This window comes from Vulpes lagopus, chromosome 10 (assembly GCF_018345385.1).
Source record: "Vulpes lagopus strain Blue_001 chromosome 10, ASM1834538v1, whole genome shotgun sequence".
NCBI classification, from domain to species: Eukaryota; Metazoa; Chordata; class Mammalia; order Carnivora; family Canidae; genus Vulpes; species Vulpes lagopus.
The window spans coordinates 68739071-68761548 of record NC_054833.1 but is presented as its reverse complement, the minus strand read 5'-3'; the positions used below and the strand labels follow the sequence as shown (position 1 = coordinate 68761548).

The following is a 22478-nucleotide window of genomic DNA, read 5'->3' as shown; positions in this document are numbered from 1 at the left end:
GAGGGAAGGACCACGAATGGCTTGGGGTTGGGAGATGTGGAACCTGGGAGGATGAGCGGGATGGGGCAAAGAGCCCTCCACACAGAAAATTGCTTGTACATTACCGCAGAGGCCTGGAATATTTCTCTTTCCCCCGGGGGGTGTAAGTATCACAGAGCCGTTCAGAGAAGGGGGAGGGAAATGGCAGTGTCCTGGATTCATGGCGATGGCAGCTACAGTAAGTTCTCAGTAAACGCTAGGCTTTGGGTCAGTTCCTGTCCTTGAAGAGGGGTGGGATTTTGAGGGGGCCTGTGTAGGGGATGGCAAGGGGACACCAGACCATAGGGGACCTTTAGAATGATGGGATGTTATCAGGGGCTAGGAAGGGTGGGACCCAGATATTTGCATCAATAGTTTTGGGTTCTCACTCTTCAGTGCCACATTGTGCAACATGTCTGCCTTCTCAGCACCATGTACACTCAGAGAGGGTGAATCTGAGGATGGGAAAAGCAAGGTTAACCACCTGTTAGAAATCCATCATTGACTTCCCTGCTTTTTGAGCCTCAGACAGGCCACATGTTGCTCAGAGCTGAACATGTAATGTTCCAGATGCCTCGGAGCTGATCCTGATCTGTCAGCTGTGTGCAGAGGCTTGTATGTTTCTGGGAAGCATCAGTGTGGCAGCTTGACAATGCTGTGTAGAGTAGTCCAGGACATTTGCATCTTCCCCTGCCTGTGGCCTGCCCACTTGACCCGAGTGAGACAGTTGGGCTCTCCCTGATGCAACCCAGACCTGCCTGGAGGATGGCAAGAAAGAAAGGGGCTGAAGGACCTCGCTGTGGTTAAGTTGAAAGGCCCAATAGGGTGTACACGTGTGGGGTGTGTGGCCTCTGGGAGAAGCTGTCAGAAGGGCCATGGAGCTCATGCAGCACAGCTGTGGGCCATGGAGGGCCAGCCTGGCCTGAGGAAGACCCATGTGGGGTTGCGGAGGGTCCCTTTTCAGGGCTAAAGGCCTCTCTGTGAGCGGAGAGACAGTATTCAGGAAGTAACAGGTTTGGGGTTTTGTTTTAAAATATTTTATTTATTCATGAGAGACACACAGAGAGAGGCAGAGACATAGGCAGAGGGAGAAGCAGGCTGTATGCGTGGAGTCCCAAGACCGATATGGGACTCGAACCCAGGACCCCAGGATCATGCCCTGAGCCGAAGGCAGATACTCAACCACTCAGCCACCCGGCCTCCCTCTATTCTCCTATTTAGGAGAGAGAGAGGGGAGAGAGAGAAAATCTTAAGACGACTTCATGTCCAGTGCAGAGCCTGACATAGGACTTGATCTCGTAACCCTAAGATCATGACCTGAACTGAAATGGAGTTGGAAGCATAATTGACTGAGCCACACAGGCATCCCTCCATTCTGTTCTATTGATCTATGTATCTCACCTTCCACTAATATCACATAGTCTTGAATACTGTGGATATATAATACATCTTGTAATCAAGTAGACGAATTCCTCCCTCTCTATTCTTTTTTAATTTTTAAAATATTTTAGTTCCATTGACTTGCCTTTTAAATTTTAGAGTAATCTTGCCTATGTCTGCAAGACTTACTGAGCTTTTGATTAGTAATTGGATTTTTTTTAAAGGATTTTATTTATTTATTCATGAGAGACACAGAGGCAGAAACATAGGTAGAGGGAGAAGCAGGCTCCTCACAGGGAGCCCAATGTGGGACTTGATCCTGAAACTCTGGTATCACGCCCTGAGCCAAAGGCAGAGGCTCAACTGCTGAGCCACCTGGGGGGTCCCGATTAGTAATTGCATTAATTCTGTGTATTGATTTGGAGAGAATTGGCATCTTAGAGTTTTCCAGTCTATGAACATAATATGTCTTTCCATTTTTCAAAGATCTTTGGTTTCTTTCATCAGTATTGTGTAATTTTTAGCATGCAAGTCTTGTATGTGCTTTGTTAGATTTACACTTAAGTATTTCTTTTTTTTAAAGATTTATTTATTTATTTATTTATTTATTTATTTATTTATTTATTTAATTTTTTGAGAGAGTGAGCATGAGCAGGAGAGGGGCAGAGGGAGAGGGAGAAGCAGACTCCCTGCTGAGCAGAGAGCCTGACTTAGGGTTCGATGCCAGGAACCTGGGATCATGACCTAAGCCAAAGGCAGGTGGTCAACCAACTGAGCCACCCAGGTGCCCCAGTATTTCAATTTTTTAAGCAATTGTAAGTGGTAGTATATTTCTAATTTTGGTGTCCACATATTCACTGCAATTATATAGAAATACAGTTGATTTTTCTATACTGATCTTATATCCTACATCCTTGACCTCACTAGTTCTAGGAGTTTTTAAAAATAGATTCCTTGTTGGGAGCACCTGGGTGGCTCAGTCAGTTAAGCATCTGCCTTCAGCTCAATCATAATCCCAGGGTCCTGGGATCAAGCCCGTTGGGCTCCCTGATCAGTGGGGAGCCTGTTTTCTCCTTCTCACTGCTTGAACTTGTTTTTTCTCTCTCTCAAATAAATAAAATCTTAGGGGATCCCTGGGTGACTCAGCAGTTTAGTGCCTGCCCTTTGGCCCAGGGCACGATCCTGGAATCCTGGGATCGAGTCCTGCGTCGGGCTCCCGGCATGGACCTGCTTCTCTCTCTGCCTGTGTCTCTGCCTCTCTCTATGTCTATCATGAATAAATAAATAAAAAATCTTAAGAAAAAAAAATCTTTAAAAAATTGACTCCTTGTTTTTCTGCATAGGAAGTTATGTTATCTATGACATTTTATTTTTTTTCTTTCTGACCTACATGCTTTTTATTTCCCTTTTTATTCCTCATTGCGCTGGCTAGAAATTCTAGCATTGTAGTTCTGAGAGTGGACATTATTGCCTTGTTTCTGATCTTTGAGGGGAAAGCATTTTATCTTTCATCATTTACCATTATGTATGCTGTTAGCTCTAGGTTGTTGTAGATGCTCTGTATCAGTTGAGGCAGTTCCCTTCTATCATGAAGGGTATTGAATTTGTTAAATGCTTTTTCTGCATGAATTGATGTGATCAGTTTTTCTTCTTTAGCCTGTTAATATAGTGGATTATACTGATTGATTTTTTAACTATTAAACCAGCCTTGCATCCTTGGAATAAACCCCACTGGTCATGATATATAATTCTTTAAATTTTTGCTATATTCTATTTGCTCATATTTTGTTGATATTTGCATCTATATTCATGAACAATATTGGTCTGTAGTTCTTTTTTTTTAATAAGAACTGATTTCATATCAGGTTGATACTAGCTTCAGAAAATGAATTGGAAAGTTTTTTTTTTTCCTCTTTTGTGTTGTGGAAAAGATTACAGTGTTAACTCTTCTTGTAATGCTTGGTAGTTCTCTAATGAAGCTATCCAGGCCTGGAGATTTCTTTTTGTGAGTTTTAAAATTATATATCAGTTTCCTTCATCATTACAGAATCATTCAAATTATTTGTTTTTGAGAAATTGATCCTTTTCATCTAACTTGTCAAATTAATATCTGTAGAATTGTTCACAATATTCCATTTCTTAAAAAGATTTATTTATTTATGATAGACATAGAGAGAGAGGCAGAGACACAGGAGGAGGGAGAAGCAGGCTCCATGCCGGGAGCCTGATGCAGGACTCAATCCTGGGACTCCAGGATCGCGCCCTGGGCCAAAGGCAGGTGCCAAACCGCTGAGCCACCCAGGGATCCCCCTTTTTTTTTTTTAAATATTCCTTTTTTTTTTTTTTTTTTTGGTGTCTGCAGGATCTGTAGTTCTATCTCCTGTTTCACTCTTGATTTTAATTTGCGCCTTTTTCTTTATCAGTTTTGCCAGAAGTTTGTCAATTGTGTGTCTCTATTCACAGAACCTGCTCTTTCATTGATTTTGCTGTTTTTCTGATTCAATTTAATAGATTCTGCTCTGAATTTCCTTCTTGCTTTGGGTATACTTTGTATATCTTTTTATAGGTTCTTGAGGTGGGAACTTATTGATTGGAATCTTTCTTTTTTTCTAATGTAAGCATTTTAGTGCTGTAACATTCTCAGGACTGCTTTTGTGTCCTACAACTTTTGAAATGTTATTTTTTAAATTTTTCTCTAAGATTTCTTCCTCGACCCATGGATGATTTAGAAGTATATTTAGTTTCCACAACTTTGGAGATTTCATGTTATCTTTCATCGTGATCTGAGACATATTCTATGATTTCAATGCTTTGACTCTATTGAGGTTTGTTTTATGGCCCAAAATATAATCTATTGTGATAGTTATTCTGTGGCACTTAAAAAAAAAAGTGTATTCTGCTGTTTGGTGGATTGTTCTAGTAACTGTCAGATTCTGTTGGTTGATGGTGTTGATTCCTTCTGTATTTGCTGATTTTCTCACTGTTTTTCAGTTGTTGACAGAGGGGTGTTGATGAAGTCTCCAACTATAATTGTGGACTTACCTATTTCTCCTTTTGGTTATTATTATTATTTTTTTAGATTTTATTTATTTATTCATTAGAGAGAGAGAGGCAGAGACACAGGCAGAAGGAGAAGCAGGCTCCATGCAGGGAGCCCGATGTGGGACTCCAGGATCATGCCCTGGGCCGAAGGCAGGTGCTAAACTGCTGAGCCACCCAGGGATCCTCTCTTTCAGTTTTTTTTAGTTTTTACTTCACATTATTTTGCAGCTTTGTTATTTGGTGCATATACATTTAGGATTGCTTTGTCTTGTTGAATTGACCCCCCCTCTTTATTTAAGATTTTATGTATTTATTCATGAGAGACACAGAGAGAGGCAGAGACACAGGCAGAGGGAGAAGTAGGCTCCCCATGGGGAGCCCGATGTGGGACTTGATCCCAGGACTCCAGGATCATGACCTGAACCAAAGGCGGATGCTCAACCACTGAGCCACCCAGATGCCCTGGCCCTTTTGTCATTATATAATGTTTCTGTCTCTGGCCATTTTCTTTATTTTGAAGTCTACTTTGGGACTAATATAGCATTTCTGCCCTCCTTTGATTAATATTTGCAAGATGTATCTTTTTTACTCTTTTACTTTCAACCTGCTTGTGTCATTATATTTACAGTGAGTTTCTTATACAGTGTAGTTGGGTCATTTTTTAAAAATCCATGTTGTTAATCTCTTTTAATTGGTATATTTAGACCATTTACATTTAATGTAATTATTGATAGGCCAAATTATTTTTTGTTTTCTGTTCTCTGTGATTATTTCTTATTGCTTCAATTTTTTTTTTAGAACTTTTTATGATAAATTTCATGATTTATCTGGAGTGATCTTTCTCAGTATAGATTTTTAGTGGTTGCTGTCAGCATTATATGTACATAGCTTATCACAGTCTACGGGTAGTGTCATTTTACCAGTTGAAATAAAGGTAGTACTTTTCTTTACATCCTTGTCCCCTCTCATGTGTAAGTAGCTGTCTTACATATTTCCACTATATGATTTATTTATTTTTTAAAAGATTTATTTATTTATTTATTCATGAGAGACAGAGAGAGGCAGAGACATAGACAGGGAGAAGCAGGTTCCCCACAGGGAGCCTCATGCGGGACTTGATCCCAGATCCCAGGATCACAACCTGAGCTGAAGGCAAGTGCTCAACTGCTGAGCCACCCAGGCATCCCTTCCCAACATGATTTAGAACCATATTAGACAGTGTTACAATTTTTGCTTCAGCCACCAAACATAATTTAGAAAATTCAAGAGAAGGAAGGCCTGATTACATGTATTTTTGCTTACTATGATCTTGTTTTTTTGATGATCCCAGTTTCCTTCTTTTATCATTTCTTTTGTCTAGAGAACTTCCTTTAGCCATTTTTTTAAGTAGGTCTAACAAATTTTCTTACTTTATCTTCATGTGAGAATCTTTTAAAAAAATTTTATCATTGTATTTTATTTTCATTATGATAGGTATGCTCTTTTATTCCCATTTCCATCCCCTCTTCCTTCTGGTAATGATCAATTTGTTCTCTATAGTTAAGAGTCTGTGTCTTAGTTTCTCTCTCTCTCTCTCTCTCTCCCCTCTTTTTTTTCCTTTGAGTTTTTTTCCATAAATTTCACAGTGAGGTCATGTGGTATTTGTGTTTCTCTGACTGACTTGATTTCACTTAGCATTATACTCTCTAGCTTCATTCATGGTATTACTAGTAGCAAGATTTTATTCTTCTTTATGGCTGAGTAATATTCCATTGTAGATATATACCACATTTCTTGATCCATTCATCTGTCAATGGACACTTGGGCTGCTTCCATAGTTTGGCTATTGTAAATAATGCTGCAGTAAGCTTAGGGGTTCATGTATACTTTTGAATTAGAGGTTTCCTAGTTTGGGGGTAAAATTCTTAGATTGTAGGGTAGTTCCATTTTTAATTTTTTTAAGGAACTCATCTGAGATTTTGCTTTCATTTCTGAGGATATTTTCTCTGGGTATAGGATTCTGGATTGACAGTTTTCTTTTGGTGCTTGAAAAGTATTGTACCACGTGTCTCTAGCCTCCAAGGTTCCTGATGATAAGTCCACTGTTGTCATATTTGGTTTTCTCCTATCCGTAAGCTGTTACTTTTCTTTTGCTGCTTTCAAGAGTTTGTATTTGTCTTTAGTTTTCAGAAATTTAATTTTGAGGTGTCTTGGTGTGGATTTCTTTGAATTTATCCTTTGGTGTTTACTTGGCTTCTTGAATTTAATGGTTGCCTTTCTTGCCAAATTTGGTAAGTTTTCTATTATTGTTTCTTCAAATGCTTTTTCTTCCTTACTCTCCTTTTCTCCTTCTGGGAGGCTGATGACACAGATGATAGTTCTTTTATTATAGTTCGCAGGTCTCTAAGACCTGTTATTTATTAATGTGTGTCTGTTTTTTCTCGGTTGCCTGGTTGAGTAAATTCTATTATTTTTCTTCCAGTTCACTGATTCTTTCCTTGGTTCCCATCATTCTGCTGTTAAGCTGATCCACTGAGCTTTTTATTTCATTGATTGTATTTTTTAGTTTCCAAATTTCCATTTGGCTTTTATTTATTTATTTTTCCCATTTGGTTTTTATATCTCCTCTTGCTTGTTTTGTTTTGTTTCTGTTGGGGCTTTCTGTATTTCCATTTATTCCAAGCACGTTTATAATTTTTGGTTGAAACGTTTCAGCATTACTGCTTAAAAACCTTCCATCAGATCATTCTGACATGTCTGTCACCTTAGTGTTGGCATCTCTTGTCTTTGTTTATTCAGTTTGTGATCTTTCTGTTTTGATATGCTGGTGATTTTTTTGGATTAGAACTTGGACATTTTTGGGTTATTTTCAGTGATTGTGTTTAACCCTTCTCTTATAGTTGGCTTTTTCTGACACTATTCCAGTGGTGGTGCATGGGGCTGGAGGGGGCTGTCATCTTTTACTTTCGGGTGGAATTCGAAGTCCAGGCTGCCCACTTGGCCTCCACTGACACCTGACATGGGAGGTTCCTTGTTACTGTGGAGCAGGGGTGAGAGCTCAGCTCCCCACATGTCTTCCTTGGACTCTATCCCAGCAGGGAGAGGGAGGAGGCCTTGTTACTGTTGGATGGGGAGCAAAAATCTCAGCTCCTTGCCTTGCCTCCTGACACCTTCCTGTAGGGGTGCTGGGGTGCCTTTTAGCTGGCAGGGGTAGGAAGAGAGTCTTTACTGGCATGGGTGGGGCCGGCCGGGGCTGAGTCTCTCCTGGCATGTCTGGCTAGAATAGAGCAGTTATCATCTAAAAATGTTCTGTCTTACCAGGTTGTTCCTTCCCAGAGCAGTTTTCATTGGGGCTTTTGTCTGTTTGTGCCTCTTGGAACTCCAGGTTTCTCATTCTTCCAGTACCTGGTCTGGACCAGTGAGACAAAAAGAGAAGCTGGGCACACATATCCATGTTGTTTCAGGTCTCAAGGCCTCCAGCCCTCTTCTCTGCTGTCTTCTCTCCACCTTGCAGACTCTCCTTAGGTTTTTCTTACATACAGTGTCCAAAGTTTTATCTGTACTTAGTAGGAGGAATAGGGAAATTATATCAGCCTATATTCCAGGAAGCAGAATTCCAGGTTTCAAGTGACCGTTTTTGAAAGGACTTTCACTTGTGGAGGATGCCCAGACCACCAGCAGCCCCTTCCCAGAGACCAGCCAGAAGTAAAGCATCTGGTTTATTGAGTCTGTGAGAGGGAAGGCTGAGTTTAATCAGAAGAGAAATAGCTCAGGGGATACTCTCATGTGATGACTCTTTTTTTTTTTTTTAATTTTTATTTATTTATGATAGTCACAGAGAGAGAGAGAGAGAGAGGCAGAGACACAGGCAGAAGGAGAAGCAGGCTCCACGCACCGGGAGCCCGATGTGGGATTCGATCCCGGGTCTCCAGGATCGCGCCCTGGGCCAAAGGCAGGCGCCAAACCGCTGCGCCACCCAGGGATCCCTCATGTGATGACTCTTAATGGGGTGTGGACCTGTATGCTTTCTCCAGGGTAGCCTGCTTGAAATAGAGCCCCATCCGTTCCTTTGGGTCCTTATAGCCCATCTTGGATCCTCAGATAGCTGCTTGTCCTGTATTCCCACTTTCTCCCACCAGTCCCCCCTAACCCTTGGCCAGGAAACAACCTCAAAACTAGCATACCACTGAGTTCCTAGAGCTCACTTCTTTGGGCCAGCTTCTTTTTGGGTTTTCTGTTTCAAAATCTGCATTTTAGGTTATTTTGGGAATGTCTTCTGGTCATCAGAGGCCCTGCCCTGGGAGAGAAGATGAGGCAAGAGATGGAGGACTGCTGCCTTACAGAAGCAGTTCTGGTGGGCACTTCAGACTTTCTGACATGGCTGGGCTGCTATTGGCATTTGGACAGTCCAGAGAAATAGTGGGAGAAGCAGCAGCACTTCCTGGGACGCCGTGCCTGTGCCTGCAGGATGAGGGCAGGGTGGCTGTATCAGGACCACTGGTTATTCAAGGAGAAGGAAGGTCAAAGAGTGGGGTACCCCAGCACATGGTGCTCCAGCCTATGGAACGGGTTAGCCTGGATGTTTGGGTGCTAAAGGGTTTTAAGGAGGGAGCAGCAGGAGCTGCTTTAAACTCTTAGCCTGGCTTCTTCCTCTCTGTCCCCACAAACGCAGCCATTCACCCCCCTGTGCCTTTGCTTTAACTATGCCTGTGCTTAGAGAGTTCACCTGGGCCACACTCCTGTATGTGTGCTGAGGGGGATCCTTACCTCCTTCATGGTTATTCCTGCCCCGTCCCCCATTTGCTCACTTGGGCAGCAGTGCAGAGCAGGTACCTTTCTTTCTCCTATGAGCCTAGAGGTGCACAGTGGCTATCGGAGGTTCATGTTGTTATCCAGATGTAGGCCCCAAGTCAGCCCTTGATTCAGATTCAGGAGCTCCTTGCTCTGCCTCCTACCCATCAGGCCTATGCCTGCTGCCTCTTGCTACCCCCTCTGGGCTCTGTGTCTGGCATGTTTCCACTCCCTTTCTACAAACCCCTGGGGGTCATTGCCCTTTTAAGCCTTTGTCCATGTTTCTTTGAATGAAGTTTCCCAAATATGGCCAGGGATGGGGGGCAGAGTCCCTTGAAAACTCTCCTAGTGACACTGTCCTCCTCTGCCCTTCCCAAAGTTTGGGAGACTCGCTGGTTTACATTTACTCAGGGTAAATTTTTACCTTCCCACTTTTAGAACAGCCTGTCCACCTGGAAGAGTCTCCTTTGGGGTGGTGTGTCCCAGAAAGGCCTGGCAGTTTCAGGCAGGTGCCGGCAGTCCCCCTGGCGTGCAGCATGTGGGCCCAGTGCACAGCAGGCCCGAGTAGATGTTACGTGAGTAACTGATGGTGAGAGTTTGTGATGAGACCCTGGCCGGGTGAAGGAAATCTGTGCCAGTCCCTCAGGGCTCCTGCTACTCCTTTTGGGGAAGGGTTGGGTAGGTGTAGCTGCTGACATGAAGTCTCCCCAAAGCCCTGCAGCCAGAGACTGGGAGAGTAGAATAGTCACATTAAGACAGAAATGGAGGAGACACCGCCTTGTCTGACCTGATTTCACATCTCAGGGACCCCCAAGCTGAGAGGTGAAGTGGGGAAATCACCTGGTGCAGGATCACCCTCTCGCCCTAACCTTTCTGTCTTGTGTCTGTATGTCACTGAGGGGTGTGATAGGGAGACACTGAGTGTGCCTGCTTGCTGGAGGAATGGCTGGGCGCCACTGGACTAGTATTTGCTGAGAAAACTGACTGTACTCCCTTTACTTCTGCTTTCCAAGACAGAATTTTATTCTGTGTGCCTTGTGGTCCTCCTGGGTTGTGTCCTTCTAACCCCAGTTTCCCTGTCAGCACCCACCTCTGTATTTCATCACAGCCAGCCTCTCACTTCCTTTCTTCAGCCCACTCTCCACCCCTTGCCCAAAGCTCCTACTACTCTGTTTACCCTCGTGGGGAAGAGCCAGAGCTTCCCCTAGGGGCCTTGAAGACCCTGCAGAAGCCCAGAAAAAGGAATGTTCTTGGCTTACCCAAGAATGCTGTGTGACCTCTGGCAAGTGACTTTCCCTCTCTGAATCACACATTCCACAGCTATAAAATGAGGTGATGTGACAGGGCTCCAGTTTGGAAAGTGTTGAATAAAAAGAAGGTTAAGAAGACCCCTAAGGCTTTCCCAGAGATGAATCATGTGTATAAAAAGTAGGCAGAGTTTGGGTTTTAATTTGTGTTACTGCCCTCCAAAAGGTAGTGGATAAATTGGCTTGGTTGTGCCTTTTCCAGCTGCTTCTCACTAGCCAAGTATGGCTGAAAAGGGAGGTAGAGCCAGAGTGTCTGTCTAGTCTCAGCTCATGTTGAGCTCCTGCGGGGCTTGGGGGGTGGGGGACACTTCATTAAAAAAATTAATAACTAACATTTATTATGCACTAATAAGCCAAACACTATGCTTAGTGGTTCTTTCCCTCATACAATTTTTTGGAGATATAATTTACATATCATAAAATTCAACCTTTTAAAGTGTTAGATTCACAAGGCCATTCAGCCATCTCCACTTTCTAATTCCAGAACGTTTTCATCATCCCAAAAAGAAACCCCATACCTGTTAGCAGTCATTTCCCATTTCCTGTTCCCGCTGTGCCCTGGCAACCACTGATCTGCTTTCTGTTTCTATTGATGTGCCTATTCTGGACTTTTCCATGTAAGCTGAATAGTCCACTATGGGATCTCTCACTCGGTCTAATGTCTTCGGGGTTCATCTGTGTCATAGAAAGTGCCTGGACTTCATGCCTTTTTATTGCTAAGATTGTTCTGTTTTATAGATATGCCACATTTTGTTTATCCACTCATCTGTTGATATATATTGGGAGTGTTTCTACCTTTTGGTAATTGTAAATAGTGCTGTTTTGAACATTCACATTCAGTTTTTTACTTGAGCACCTTTCAGTTTTCTCGGGTGTATATACCTATGAGTGGAATTCTGGGTTGAGTAGACTTCTGTGTTTAACTCTTTGAGGAAGTGCCAGACTTTTCCACAGTGGCTGCACCATTTTATATTCCTGTGCTGTGTTTTACTTATGTTATCATCAGTCCTCACATGAGTCTCATGAGGTGTAGATGCAATTACTATCATCCCCTCCTTTCAGGTAGGACAGTTGAAATCCAAACAGTTTTCAGCCCAATGTCACATAGCCAGGAATTTGTTGATTCTTTGGCCAGTGCTGTGATCGCTAAAGCAGTGTCTCTCCTGCCAGGCCTTGTTTTGTCCCATCAGAATGAGGGCGTTGGACTGTTGTTTGCGTGATATACTAGTACCCAGCACACAGTGGCACTCATGTGGTGATTGAAAACACCATCTTTTCCTGATCTTCATGGCTTGATTGTGAACTTGAGGGAGGCATCTGTTTCTTCAGAGTTCCTGTCTTCTCCTGTTTGTCAGTCCTGCTGGGTTTTGTGCTCCTCTCTCCACACCAGACACTGCCTCCTACTCCCAGACGGCTTTCCTGGGAGCCTCGGCCTGTGGCAGGGGAATGAGATGCCTGGTATGTGCTGAGCCGAGGTGACTTCTGTGTCCAGGGAGCACTTTAACTTGACCGTTGAACCTGTTCTCTCTCTGGTCCAAGGCCACTGATGACCTATCCTCTTTTTTCTCTTCCAGGCAAAACCTATTTATGGTGGCTGGCTGCTCCTGGCTCCAGATGGGACCGACTTTGACAACCCAGTGCATCGGTCTCGGGTAAGGACCTCAGAGTGAATTCTTGAAGTGGGAGGGACTGGAGACATGCCCATCTAAGGGCAGATTTGACAGAGTGAAGAGGGAGATGGGAGGTCAGCAGTGGATCCTGGGATGGCAGGATCAGCAGAGAACCCCCATTTGGTAAATTCGTAGGTCCTATGGGAAAAGATTCAATGATCCTAGTTGAGCCAGGTCCACCCTTCAAAAGGAGATGCTCTCACACGGGTGCCTCCCGTTTTCCTGGGTCAGCTCCACTGCAGAAACTATTAAAGCAGTACAGCAAACATTTGCATTTTGCTAATTAGGCTTCCAATTCCCTCATTCCCTCCCTTCCTTATCTCTCTTCCCTCTAGTCCTCCCTGTCTGGGGGCTCAGCAAATGAGCACTACTGAAAGGAGGAAGGACTGGAAGGCCAGCTTTGTTTTTGTCCCATCTCTCCTGGGCACTCCAGCCGATGGCGGGTCCCTGCTGCGCCCAGGTGCCTGCAGCAGCTTGGTCTGAGCTGGGGCATCGAGGTGATTAAACTGACATTGTCCCCAACCAGTGGTTTGTTCCTCTACCAGGGAACCCCTTTGGATGACTCCAGTTAAAATACCATCTGTCCTTTTCCACATGTTTTCTTTCCAGGTGCTGCTGTGCATACCCAGTGAATTGCTCCAACTCCTCTCCTTTCCAGTACCCTGCTCCCTGAGATCCTCTGCTCTGCCTCTTGATTTCTGCTGCCCCCTGGCAGGCTGCAGGCTGGGATGGGGGCTGTGGTGCCCCACAGACTTTGGGTTTTGTTTGGGGTCTGTAGGATTACTTCTGATGTGGGTTTTGAGTTTAAAGATATCACTATCTTCAAAGAAGCCTTGAAAATGTTTCTCAGGAAGACATCATGTGGCCTCTTCCTGGACACCCCATGTGGAACCAGCCATCTATAGGTCCCCTTTGCAAGGCTGTCTGAGCATCCTGGTCCTCCATTCCAGGCAGGAAGACGATGGGGGTACTCCAATGCCTGCAGTAACCAGGGAGCGGCTCTCTTTCCTGTTTTCTTTTTGTGTTACGTAAAATTGCCATTTTCAGCTTCTGGTGGGAAAAACAGGATTCTTAATGATTTAATTCTGGCCCAAAGCAAAGAGACATGGTAGTTTAGTTAGTTCTTGTGGCCTTATTGCCAGTGATAATATGAATTGGGTCTTTAAAATGTTGAAAATAGGTCATGGATCTTTGTGATGATCTTTGGGATTCAAGGACCAGGAGTGTCTTGTTCTGGACATGTTTCCCCCCTCACAGAAAGGAAAGCGCAAATGCCCTTTTGTTCTGCCCACCACTGGCCCCTAGTGTGCTGTCCTTTGGTTGGAGAGTACAGAGGGGCCTCCTTTGCCAGTCCATCACTGCTTGGACATTGGAATCATTCCGTCCTCAGTTTTGATTTTCCTTAGCTTGCTCATCCTCAGTGAGCACTGGAGTCTGGCTTTTTCCCTGTCTCCCACTCCCTGTGCTCATCAGAACAGCCCTTTCATAGCATTTTCCTAGATTGTTGTCAGAAGCGGGGAGTCAGTGCCATCCTCAGGTTATTCCATATTCCATACAGTTCATCAAATAAATATCGACACATGTTATGTGACAGACTCTGTGCTGGGCACATAGGGAATACAAAAAGGTGACCAAGACACCATTTCTGCTCTTCAGGAGTTTTCCAGTTAAAATAAACCAGGCATCCTGTGACATCTCACTAGCATTGTGCAGACAAACACTGCGTGTTTTGGGTCTCTCCCCTGGCCTACTGCCATCTAACAAATTACTGTTCTTTTGCCTGGGTACCTCTTTTCCTGTCATCTGCCCCAGGAATGGAAGCTGTGGAGGCCACATTCCTTTGACATAGGCTTGTGAGATATGGGGCAAGCAGAGATCGGGGCCAGAGCCTTCCTAACCATCCACTCTGCTCCATTGCAGAAATGGCAGCGGCGGTTCTTTATCCTCTACGAGCATGGCCTCTTGCGCTACGCCCTGGATGAGATGGTGAGTGTCCTCCTGTGTCCACTCCGTGACTCTAGCCTCCTCTAAGCCTCTTCTTTTCCATCTGTCGCCTGTGAGCACACCAGTGTGAGCTCTCGCTTTTGCTTCTTCTGGGAACCTGGAATTTGAAGAACCTGTGGCATCTGGTAGAGATAGTTCTGAAAATCCAGACATTTGGTTTGAGGCATCATTCGTGGTGTGACAGGTGAGAGTAAGTAGTGAGGGAGGAAGTCACTTCTATTCTGGGCTGATAGGACTCAGATGTGACCAGGGCATACCTGGTTTAGAGAGAAGGAGAGCAGGCTGTGGGGGCTGGCCCCTGGGCATGCGTGAGAGTGTGGTGTGTGTGTGTTTGTGTAAGTTGAGCACACATGCATTCACGTGCTGTAGTCCCAGGACTACTTCTCAGTTTCGTTGCTGCAGGTGGTCTCGCTTGTCCCATTGGACTTGCAGAGGCGGCCTGGCCATGGGGTCAATTTTATTTTAGTCACTAAGCCAGGGCATCTGCCACCTGGTTTGCTCCCTGTATTCTGGGCCGGATGAATATTTACTGTTCTTGGTCCAGAGGTGAGCCTGAAAACCAACCAGGGGAAATGTTCTGGCTTTTCTTTTTCTATCCATTTTGCTCCTGAGTTTTTCTCTAAAGGAGCTTGGTCTTTCCTAACTAAAGTATGACCAAATTCCAAGCTTTTTAAAAGATCAAAGATGTAAGATTTAAGTACTTTTTCCCGTTCCATTTGAGTTTGTGAGTGTGTGTGTGCATTATGTGGGCAGCATTTGTAATTGGGACTGTACTTAAAAACCTAGACATACCATGTAAAATAGGCTGAGCCCATCCCATCCAGAGTTCATTTTTTGCTAGAGGAGTGAGAGCAGGGTTCCAGAGGTGTGTGCAGAGATAACTGTCCCCTCCAAGCACCTTGTAGACTATTGGGACACTTGGATTTTAGGGTGGTCATTACAGGTGTGTGAACAGGCCACACAAGTGAGTCCATTTCCACATGGGCGTCCTAATCTTGGTGAAGTGATGCTTCCTCTGTTTGGTTCCTCAGATGAATTAACAGTTATGGCATTTAGGTGTGGAATTAATACCTACTTCTATCTCAACTATCACCTCCTTGGTTCCTTCTTAAAAATAAGTCTTCTTTCTCATTCTTCCTGGTGAGTATATTTATACAATGTGATACAACGTGTTTTGCCCTGGAGCATCCCCAGAGTAGTTTGGATGTGAGCCCCATTGAGGTGGTAGAATTTGCTAGAAAAAGGAGCATGGGGACTGATTCTCTTGGACACCCATTTCTCCAGTGAAAGGAGGCAGGCCTGGAGGCAGGCCTAGAGGCAGATCCAGCACTGCCCTCTATGTTTTCCTGACTTGGCCATCTTACAAGTGGCAGTCTTGGGTGGGAGTTGGGCTCCTATAAGCCTTGAAGTTTCCACTGTCCTCCCTGGGACTGGCTGACTTGTCCTGAACTCCTGCAGAGACTACTAGTATAGAAGGAGCCTCAGAGGTCTCTGGATTACATCCAGGCTTGGCTGGACCATGGACCTTCCCGAAAAATATAGTTCCCTGGACTTTCCTTGGAGACAGATTATTTGGGTGAGGAAATCTCTCTTTATGTCTAACAGGAGTCCAGTCCAGTCCTTTGTTTCCTTCAGCTCAGTCGCACAAGCACAAAGAGAGGGTGGCTCCTGCAGACGCCTTTGTGTCTGCACAACCGCAGAGTCCATACTGCATCCCCAGAGCTGCTCCTAAATAATTGAGGCTGTGTAGCCATGAGTACTGACACCTTGCGGTACATTTTGGTCTCCCAGTAACCTGAATGTTGGTTGGGTATTATTTCACATGTTGCTGGGGTGGTGGTGGGACTGTGCCAGTGATGTGGGAAAAGAACCCCCGGGAAAAACTCAGACTACAGAGTGGGCATTGTGGGGGACGCCCAGAGTTGAGAGTTTGGGGACATGGGCCACTTTCTGGCAGATGACCTTGGAACTAGAGACTGAGCTGGCGTGCCAGTTCGTGTTGAAACACCCAAACCACGGGCAGATACACTGCTACTCCAGGGAAGACAGTGGCATTATTTTAGGAGTGAAAACAGACCGTGGTGTTTGCATTGAAATACCTTTAAAGCAACATTTCAGTTGTTTTCCACATTGTGCTGGGAAAGTCCTGTGGGGAAAGTTGCAAGGCAGCATCTGGGCTGCCAGTGAGAAGAGGCTAGATGGTAGAGGTGGTCTGGTGCTAGCTGCCTGGGTCAGCGTTGGCAGCCACTGTCCTGGGCCTTGCAGGTAGGCTCTTACTTACAGCAGCTGGAGGGACTTGTCCCACCCAAGGGGTCTATATTGGGCCATGTTCTTCCTGGCCACATCCTGGATGAGCACAGTCCAGAATCCTGGAGCTCCAGTCCAGAGGTCAGCTTTCCTGGTGCCTGGACACCTGTCTTCCTCTGGCTAGCAGAGTCCTGAGACCTGGAGCAGGAAAGCTTTTCAGGCAGGCTCATGTGTGAACTGAATGCAGCCATGCTGAGATTTTTCTCTGAGAGAACCTAAAAGAACCATGGTTCTCAGCTGGGCACCACTGTGTTTCCCAGGACCACCTCACAATGTCTGGAGCCTCCCTTGAGTCTCATAACTGTGCAGGGGTGAATAAAGTAGCTGTGGACACCTATGGGTGGAGGCTGGGCGTGCTGAGATGCACAGGACAGGCCTCACAACAGGGAATGATCTGGCCCTGATGTCAGCAGTGCCACAGCTGAGAAACCCTCGTGATCTGGTCAGTGGCTGGTTTAAGGTTTGTTGTTGTTGTTGTTGTTATTTTAATTATAAGTTTGACTTGCTTTGTTTTCACCCCCATTCTTAAGGTATGAAAGGCTTCACCTGTCTGATTTCCTGGGAGTGAGAGATGTGAAGGGCCAGGGTTAGCCAGCTGGCTAATTTACTATGTGCCAGGCATGGAATTAGGTAGGAGTGGCCTGTTCCTGGCCTGAAGGGTTGTCCTTGTGTATCAGGTGACCACAGGGTTAGCAGAATTGCTCTTGTGTGTGACACTTAACCTTAGGGAGCATATGCGGCCCACTCCTGTGCTGTATTCAGACCACCATTCTGTGTCATGGCCCCATCTTGGTGTTGGTCTCCAAGAGTAGCAGCTCTGGGCAGCCTGTAGCCACTGCTGCTGATCCTACCACTCCTGCGGAGCAACCCAGCCTTCTCGCCTCTGCTCCCAACAGGCAAGTGCTCCAGAGCTCATCTACTGCATGTAATACATTATAGCATTTTATGGTTGGCTGTTCCCTTAACACTTAGTCACAATCTGTTTCAAATTGTTACTTGCCTTTTATATAATATTATTATTTGTTTTCATTGGTTTAAATGTTATCTTACCAACTAGATTGTAACTTTTTTTTTTCATTGTTGGGTTCCCTGATAATTCTTGGTATCTTTCTGCATTGGCTGGCCTAGAACTTGGGTGGCACAGACCTAGTAAATATGTATGAGTTGAACTAACCGACTTTGTAAATGGGTTACTGCAGAGTTTCTGTTCTCAGTGTGGGGAGAAGGTGAGAGCTGGGGTGCTTCCTGAAGAAGGACTAGGTATGTTACGTGTTACAGCTCTTATTCATTTCTCAGCAGAGGGGAGAACACCCTCCTGAAGGCTTCAGAGAGCAGAGTGGGGAAGGCTGTCCCAGGCCCCCTTTGCTGGTACCAACATGGGTGGGGCTGTTGTCAGCAGTTCCCCTGAGACCCTGCAACACCTGGGTCAGGGCCCGCCTTGAGGGCTTCTTTGAGAGGCTTCTATACTCAGAGACTTCTGCTAGGTCTGCAGCCTTCAGGCCTAGTCTGGCTCCAGTGCCTTTCTCTTCCAGGCAGTTCTGAGATGGGGCTAACCTCTGGGAATCACTTTTCCTTTTTTGGGAAATTTCTTTCTCGATACACCCACGTACCCTGTAACTGGTGGGTGTGGAGGAGAGACAGATTTCCCAAAAAAGGAAAAGAAATTTCCCAAATGCAAGCTGAGGTGAGGTGGGCTCAGGGCAGCCTCACAGACAAGTGGGAGCCTGAGCACTTTGGCTGGGTCTCTGGTTTTTTCAGTGGGAGACAGAGTAAATAATCTAGAAGCCCAAACCTCTCCCTCTCTCTCCTCTGCTGTTGTTTCTTCCTCTATAATCTGTCTGTGATTGTGCCAAATTCTGCCACCTTTCTTTGAACTTTTGGGGATCAATGTAAAGCTAAGGTACTGGTTTTATTAGATCCCAGAGGTTATTAGAAGGAAGGCTTTCTCAGAGAAGAGCAAGTCCTGCGGAGAAGCAGGCCACAGTGGTGTGTGCTGGACCATGAGGCTTTGGGGTGCTGTGTTGGAACCATACCTGATGAGCTGTGGGCAGTCTGGTTTCTTGCTTTCATGTGCTCTTCCTTTTCCCTCCTGGAAGCCAAGCAGAAAGATGCTCTAAAGTTTTTGTCTTTGCTTTTTAAACTATAATAAGCTATATATAACAACACTTGCCATTTTAGCCATTTTTAAGAGTGTGTTTCTGGTGTATCAAGCACATTGTACAGCCATCACCCCCTTCCTTCTGCAGAGCTCTTCATCTTGCACAACTGAAACTCTGTCCCTGCTGAGTACTGCCTCCCAGTCTCCCTTCCCCCTGGCCATTGTCAACCCCTTTCTACTTCCTGTCTCCATGATTTTGATGACTCTAGGTACCTCATATAAGTGGAGTCATACAATATTTGTCCTTCCATGTCTGGCTTATTTCACTTAGCATAATATCTTTAAGGCTGATCCATGTTGGAGCATGTGTCAGAGCTTTTTTTTTTTTTTTAAATTATATTCCCTGTCTGCCCTGAAACACACTAACCCTGGGTTTCTCCTGCATGGAAATCATGGAGGGATTGTACCTATACCTCTGTGGCAAGTGGTGGTATTAAGGGTCACCTTTCATTGTATAGACCTTCTCTGCATTCTTTGTCTTGAGAGTCAGGACAGACCAGAGCTGTGTGACTTTGTAGGGGCTGTGCTGCTGAGGACCCTGAACTTAGTTCATGTCCTTAGTCCTCATATATAGGCCTGTATCAGGGGCAGCCGTGAGTTTGTCCATTCCATAGAATGCAAATGTCTAGCTGGAGCAGTTAGCTGGGGTGTCTGTGTTTAGAGCATCTGTCTCTGTTGAAAGGTGAGCTTGGTGTGAACATTCTTCAGAGGATGGCAGGTGACAACAGATTAGGATTGTGGCTCCTTTATAAGGGTTTGCTTCCTGTAAGACAGTGTCCTGGAGGTTACTTTGATCTCAAGACTTTTGCCTACTTCATTCGTGACACATTTCAGCCACTTCGGGGTTGTGTCAAAGCTCTGCATGGTGCTCAGGTGCATGGTGCTCAGGTGCCCAGGGCCATGAGAAGGGTGGCATAGCTCAGCCCTACTCTTTAGGAGCAATCTCTGCGGTCCTTTTGCTCTGTGCCCTGTCACATCTGTTGGCAGACATTCTCCTAAGAACCTCCTGAGGGCAAGGCCCACCTTTCCACAGTTTAAATAACCACTCCTTGGGATTTTTAGGAGTCACTGATGTTTGAGAACTTCTTCTAGAAGCTCTGGTTGTTTCTTCCTTACTTGGCGCTTTCCTAGGCAGAGGCAGGCTGATGTGTGTGATTCATTGGTAACCATTGTGGCTGTTGTGTCCATAGCAAAGAACTGTGGGGGAGAAACACGTGGCCACAAGGAGGTCCCTCTTTTTTTTTTTTTTTTTAAGGAGGTCCCTCTTGTGGTGAAGCTTTCAATCTGTTGGGACCCACATGAACCAAACCATGATGTGCATAGTATTCAAGACAGTGGGTTGTTTGGGGAATCAGAGATGTCTTCTGAAAGGAAAAGGAGGACATTGGCCACCTTCCTGCTTTGTGCAGAGATTGGGGAGGAGCAGCATCCTTGGCCCAGTACTGTATTGGCTCTTCAGGCATGATCTCTAACATGGTCCCCGTGACGTTGCCTTGATATTGTATCCATTTCATAGATGAAAAAACAGGCCTGGAGATATGGTGGGGGTCACTCAATGCCTGAGCAACAGACTGGGATTTGTAAACAGGTGAGACCCGTTTTAGGAGAAGGAAGGTTTCTTTTCCCCAGCAGTCCTGTCCTTCACTGTGTCTGGCAGTGGCCGACATAGCCAGCATCTGCTTCCTGCATGCAGGGAGGGAACGGTGCTGGCTGAGGGCCAGCCTGGGCTCTCAGCATCCTTTCCACCCCTCGAGTTGGTCTATAGCCACAGACTGGCCGTGAGGGTAGTTGCCCTTGTGTATTGAACTCGCTGCAGGCCTGCAATCGGGGTGTATGAACGTACATTGGAGATGTGTAGAATCCAAGCAGTGATGACCCCCTTGCTAGGTCTGTGCTGAGAGGCAGAGACGCTTCCTCAGATGCAGGGAACTATTGTGTTGAGAGCAGAGGGGTGACATGGTGAACCTGAGAAGGTATATTATGGATTAATCTCATGTTTTTAGATTTATTTTTAAATTGGTCATGCGTTCAGCCTTTCTGTAGCCTTCATTCTTTTCCACATGGTTTCGGCTACCAGGAAACAGAGGCAGGCCTGCTGCGTCGAGGTGCCAGGAGCCCAAAGGGTGTAGGGAGAGTGTTGGTTTGGGAGTGCAGTAAATGTGAGTTTGAATCCACTTCTCTGTGGTAGGGCGGCCTTGAGCAGGGCCCTCCTCCCTGCCTGCTTCCCCTCGTTCCCCCGCTTTGCTGACCTGTTCTTCCCAGTCCTGTGTTTGCTGTGCTGATTGATCATGGTAGTTTCACAAACGCACTCTGACCTGAGAAGTGTTTCCTTACCCAGCCCCTTTAGTGAGATAGGGAACCGTTAGAAAGGGGAAGCCCCCCTTGATGCCCTGCGGATGCACCATGTTCCACAGGGTCTCTGGCTGCTGTCACACTGGGCCGGAGGACCTCTGACTCGAAGTGGAATTCGGCACGTTAGAACCTTACTAGAAGGTTTACCATGGATCTAGTCTGGTGCCACTTGAGTTAAAGTTGTGAAATAATTCCAGCCCCTCAACTGTACTAAAGGATATGCCCTGCCTACATGGACCTCCTGTGGCAGAATCATCTGTGTGTCTGCCCAGGCTGGGTGCTGGCATGGACAAAGTGCCTCTATTGTGTCAACCTTGTAGTTAACTTATCTTTCCAAAATAATGGATTTCTGTTTTAAGCATTTGCTGATGTAGTGTCTTCCTAATGTGGGCTGATGTGTGAACAGTACTCATCTTTCTAGATTAACTTGGGGGCCCACATGGGGGCTGCTGTTTTCCAGAAGGGGAAAGTAGCAGGGAGGCAGGAAGTGGGCCACTAGTAGCACAGAGCTGAAGAGGGGTAGGGCCCAGCATGCTGGCAGAGTAGGCACAACCTGGGCTCTACACAGAAGGTGATTCCAGGCTGTGGAGATTTTTTGCCCCCACCTGCTTGAGATTTCCAGACATGTGGGCCTTTGATGAGTCCCTTATCCCATCTTTACTTAGTCACGACAACTAGAAATAGTTTTCACTGCTTTGGGAGTGACATTTTCACAATCCTTTGTCTGGAAGGTGAGGCACTGATGCAGTCCTGGTGGAGTTTGTATGGTAGTTCCTAAGCAGCAGGGAGTGGGCAGCAGGATCAGGGATGGGTCATAGGGGAGCCCCCTGTGCTTGGCCTCTGGGCTTCCTGCTGGCCACTTTGCCTTAGAATATTCATGAGCCAACTTTAAATAATTTTGAAACGTTGAGTCTAGCATAGTTAAACCCATGTGGGAGTGGGAACTCTTCCAGCTGACAGTGGAATTCTGTTGTCAAAAGGTCAGGGGTCAGTGGTCAAGTGTACAAGTGCCACACTCCATTTTTCCTTAAGTTTGATTTACTATGATGCATAGAGACTTCCCCCATTAGAAAGAAGCATATAGATGCAGGGACATTTGCTTTGTGTCTCTCTGGGACCTTCAGGACAGACTTTGTTCTCTGGAATGGGGACCAAGCTTTAAGACCCTTCCCTCCTCTCCTTTTCAAGTAAGTCAGGGAGGAGCTTGGGAACATGGGCTTGTTAAGACGTTTGAGCCTGGCATTGTTACAAAGTGCATGTTCTGCCTCTGGTAGCTTTTTCTTGTCATTTCCAACTCTGTATGCTGACCTGGGTGACATATCTCACACATGAAACAGCTAGGGCATGGAAGCAACCAGTGCTTAACCATGGGGCTGCTTGGATGAAAAACAGAGCAGACTCTTGTGGCAGAGGGGTTTTCAGAGATGACCTGGTCCAGACCTCCATTTTATGCATGGGAAAACCCTGTGC

The 22478-nt window shown here is 45.6% G+C and overlaps 1 protein-coding gene across 8 annotated transcripts in view; it reads left to right on the top strand.

Annotated features, from left to right (window-relative positions):
• Nucleotides 1-22478, top strand: part of LOC121499604 (myosin phosphatase Rho interacting protein) — a 147227-nt gene that overhangs the window by 20992 nt on the left and 103757 nt on the right. For all 8 annotated transcript variants that reach the window (XM_041770430.1, XM_041770431.1, XM_041770429.1 and 5 more), the window contains exons 2-3: nt 12092-12169; nt 14108-14173. In XM_041770430.1, the coding sequence (XP_041626364.1) occupies nt 12092-12169; nt 14108-14173 (144 nt within the window). The remainder of the gene's footprint in view (nt 1-12091; nt 12170-14107; nt 14174-22478) is intronic.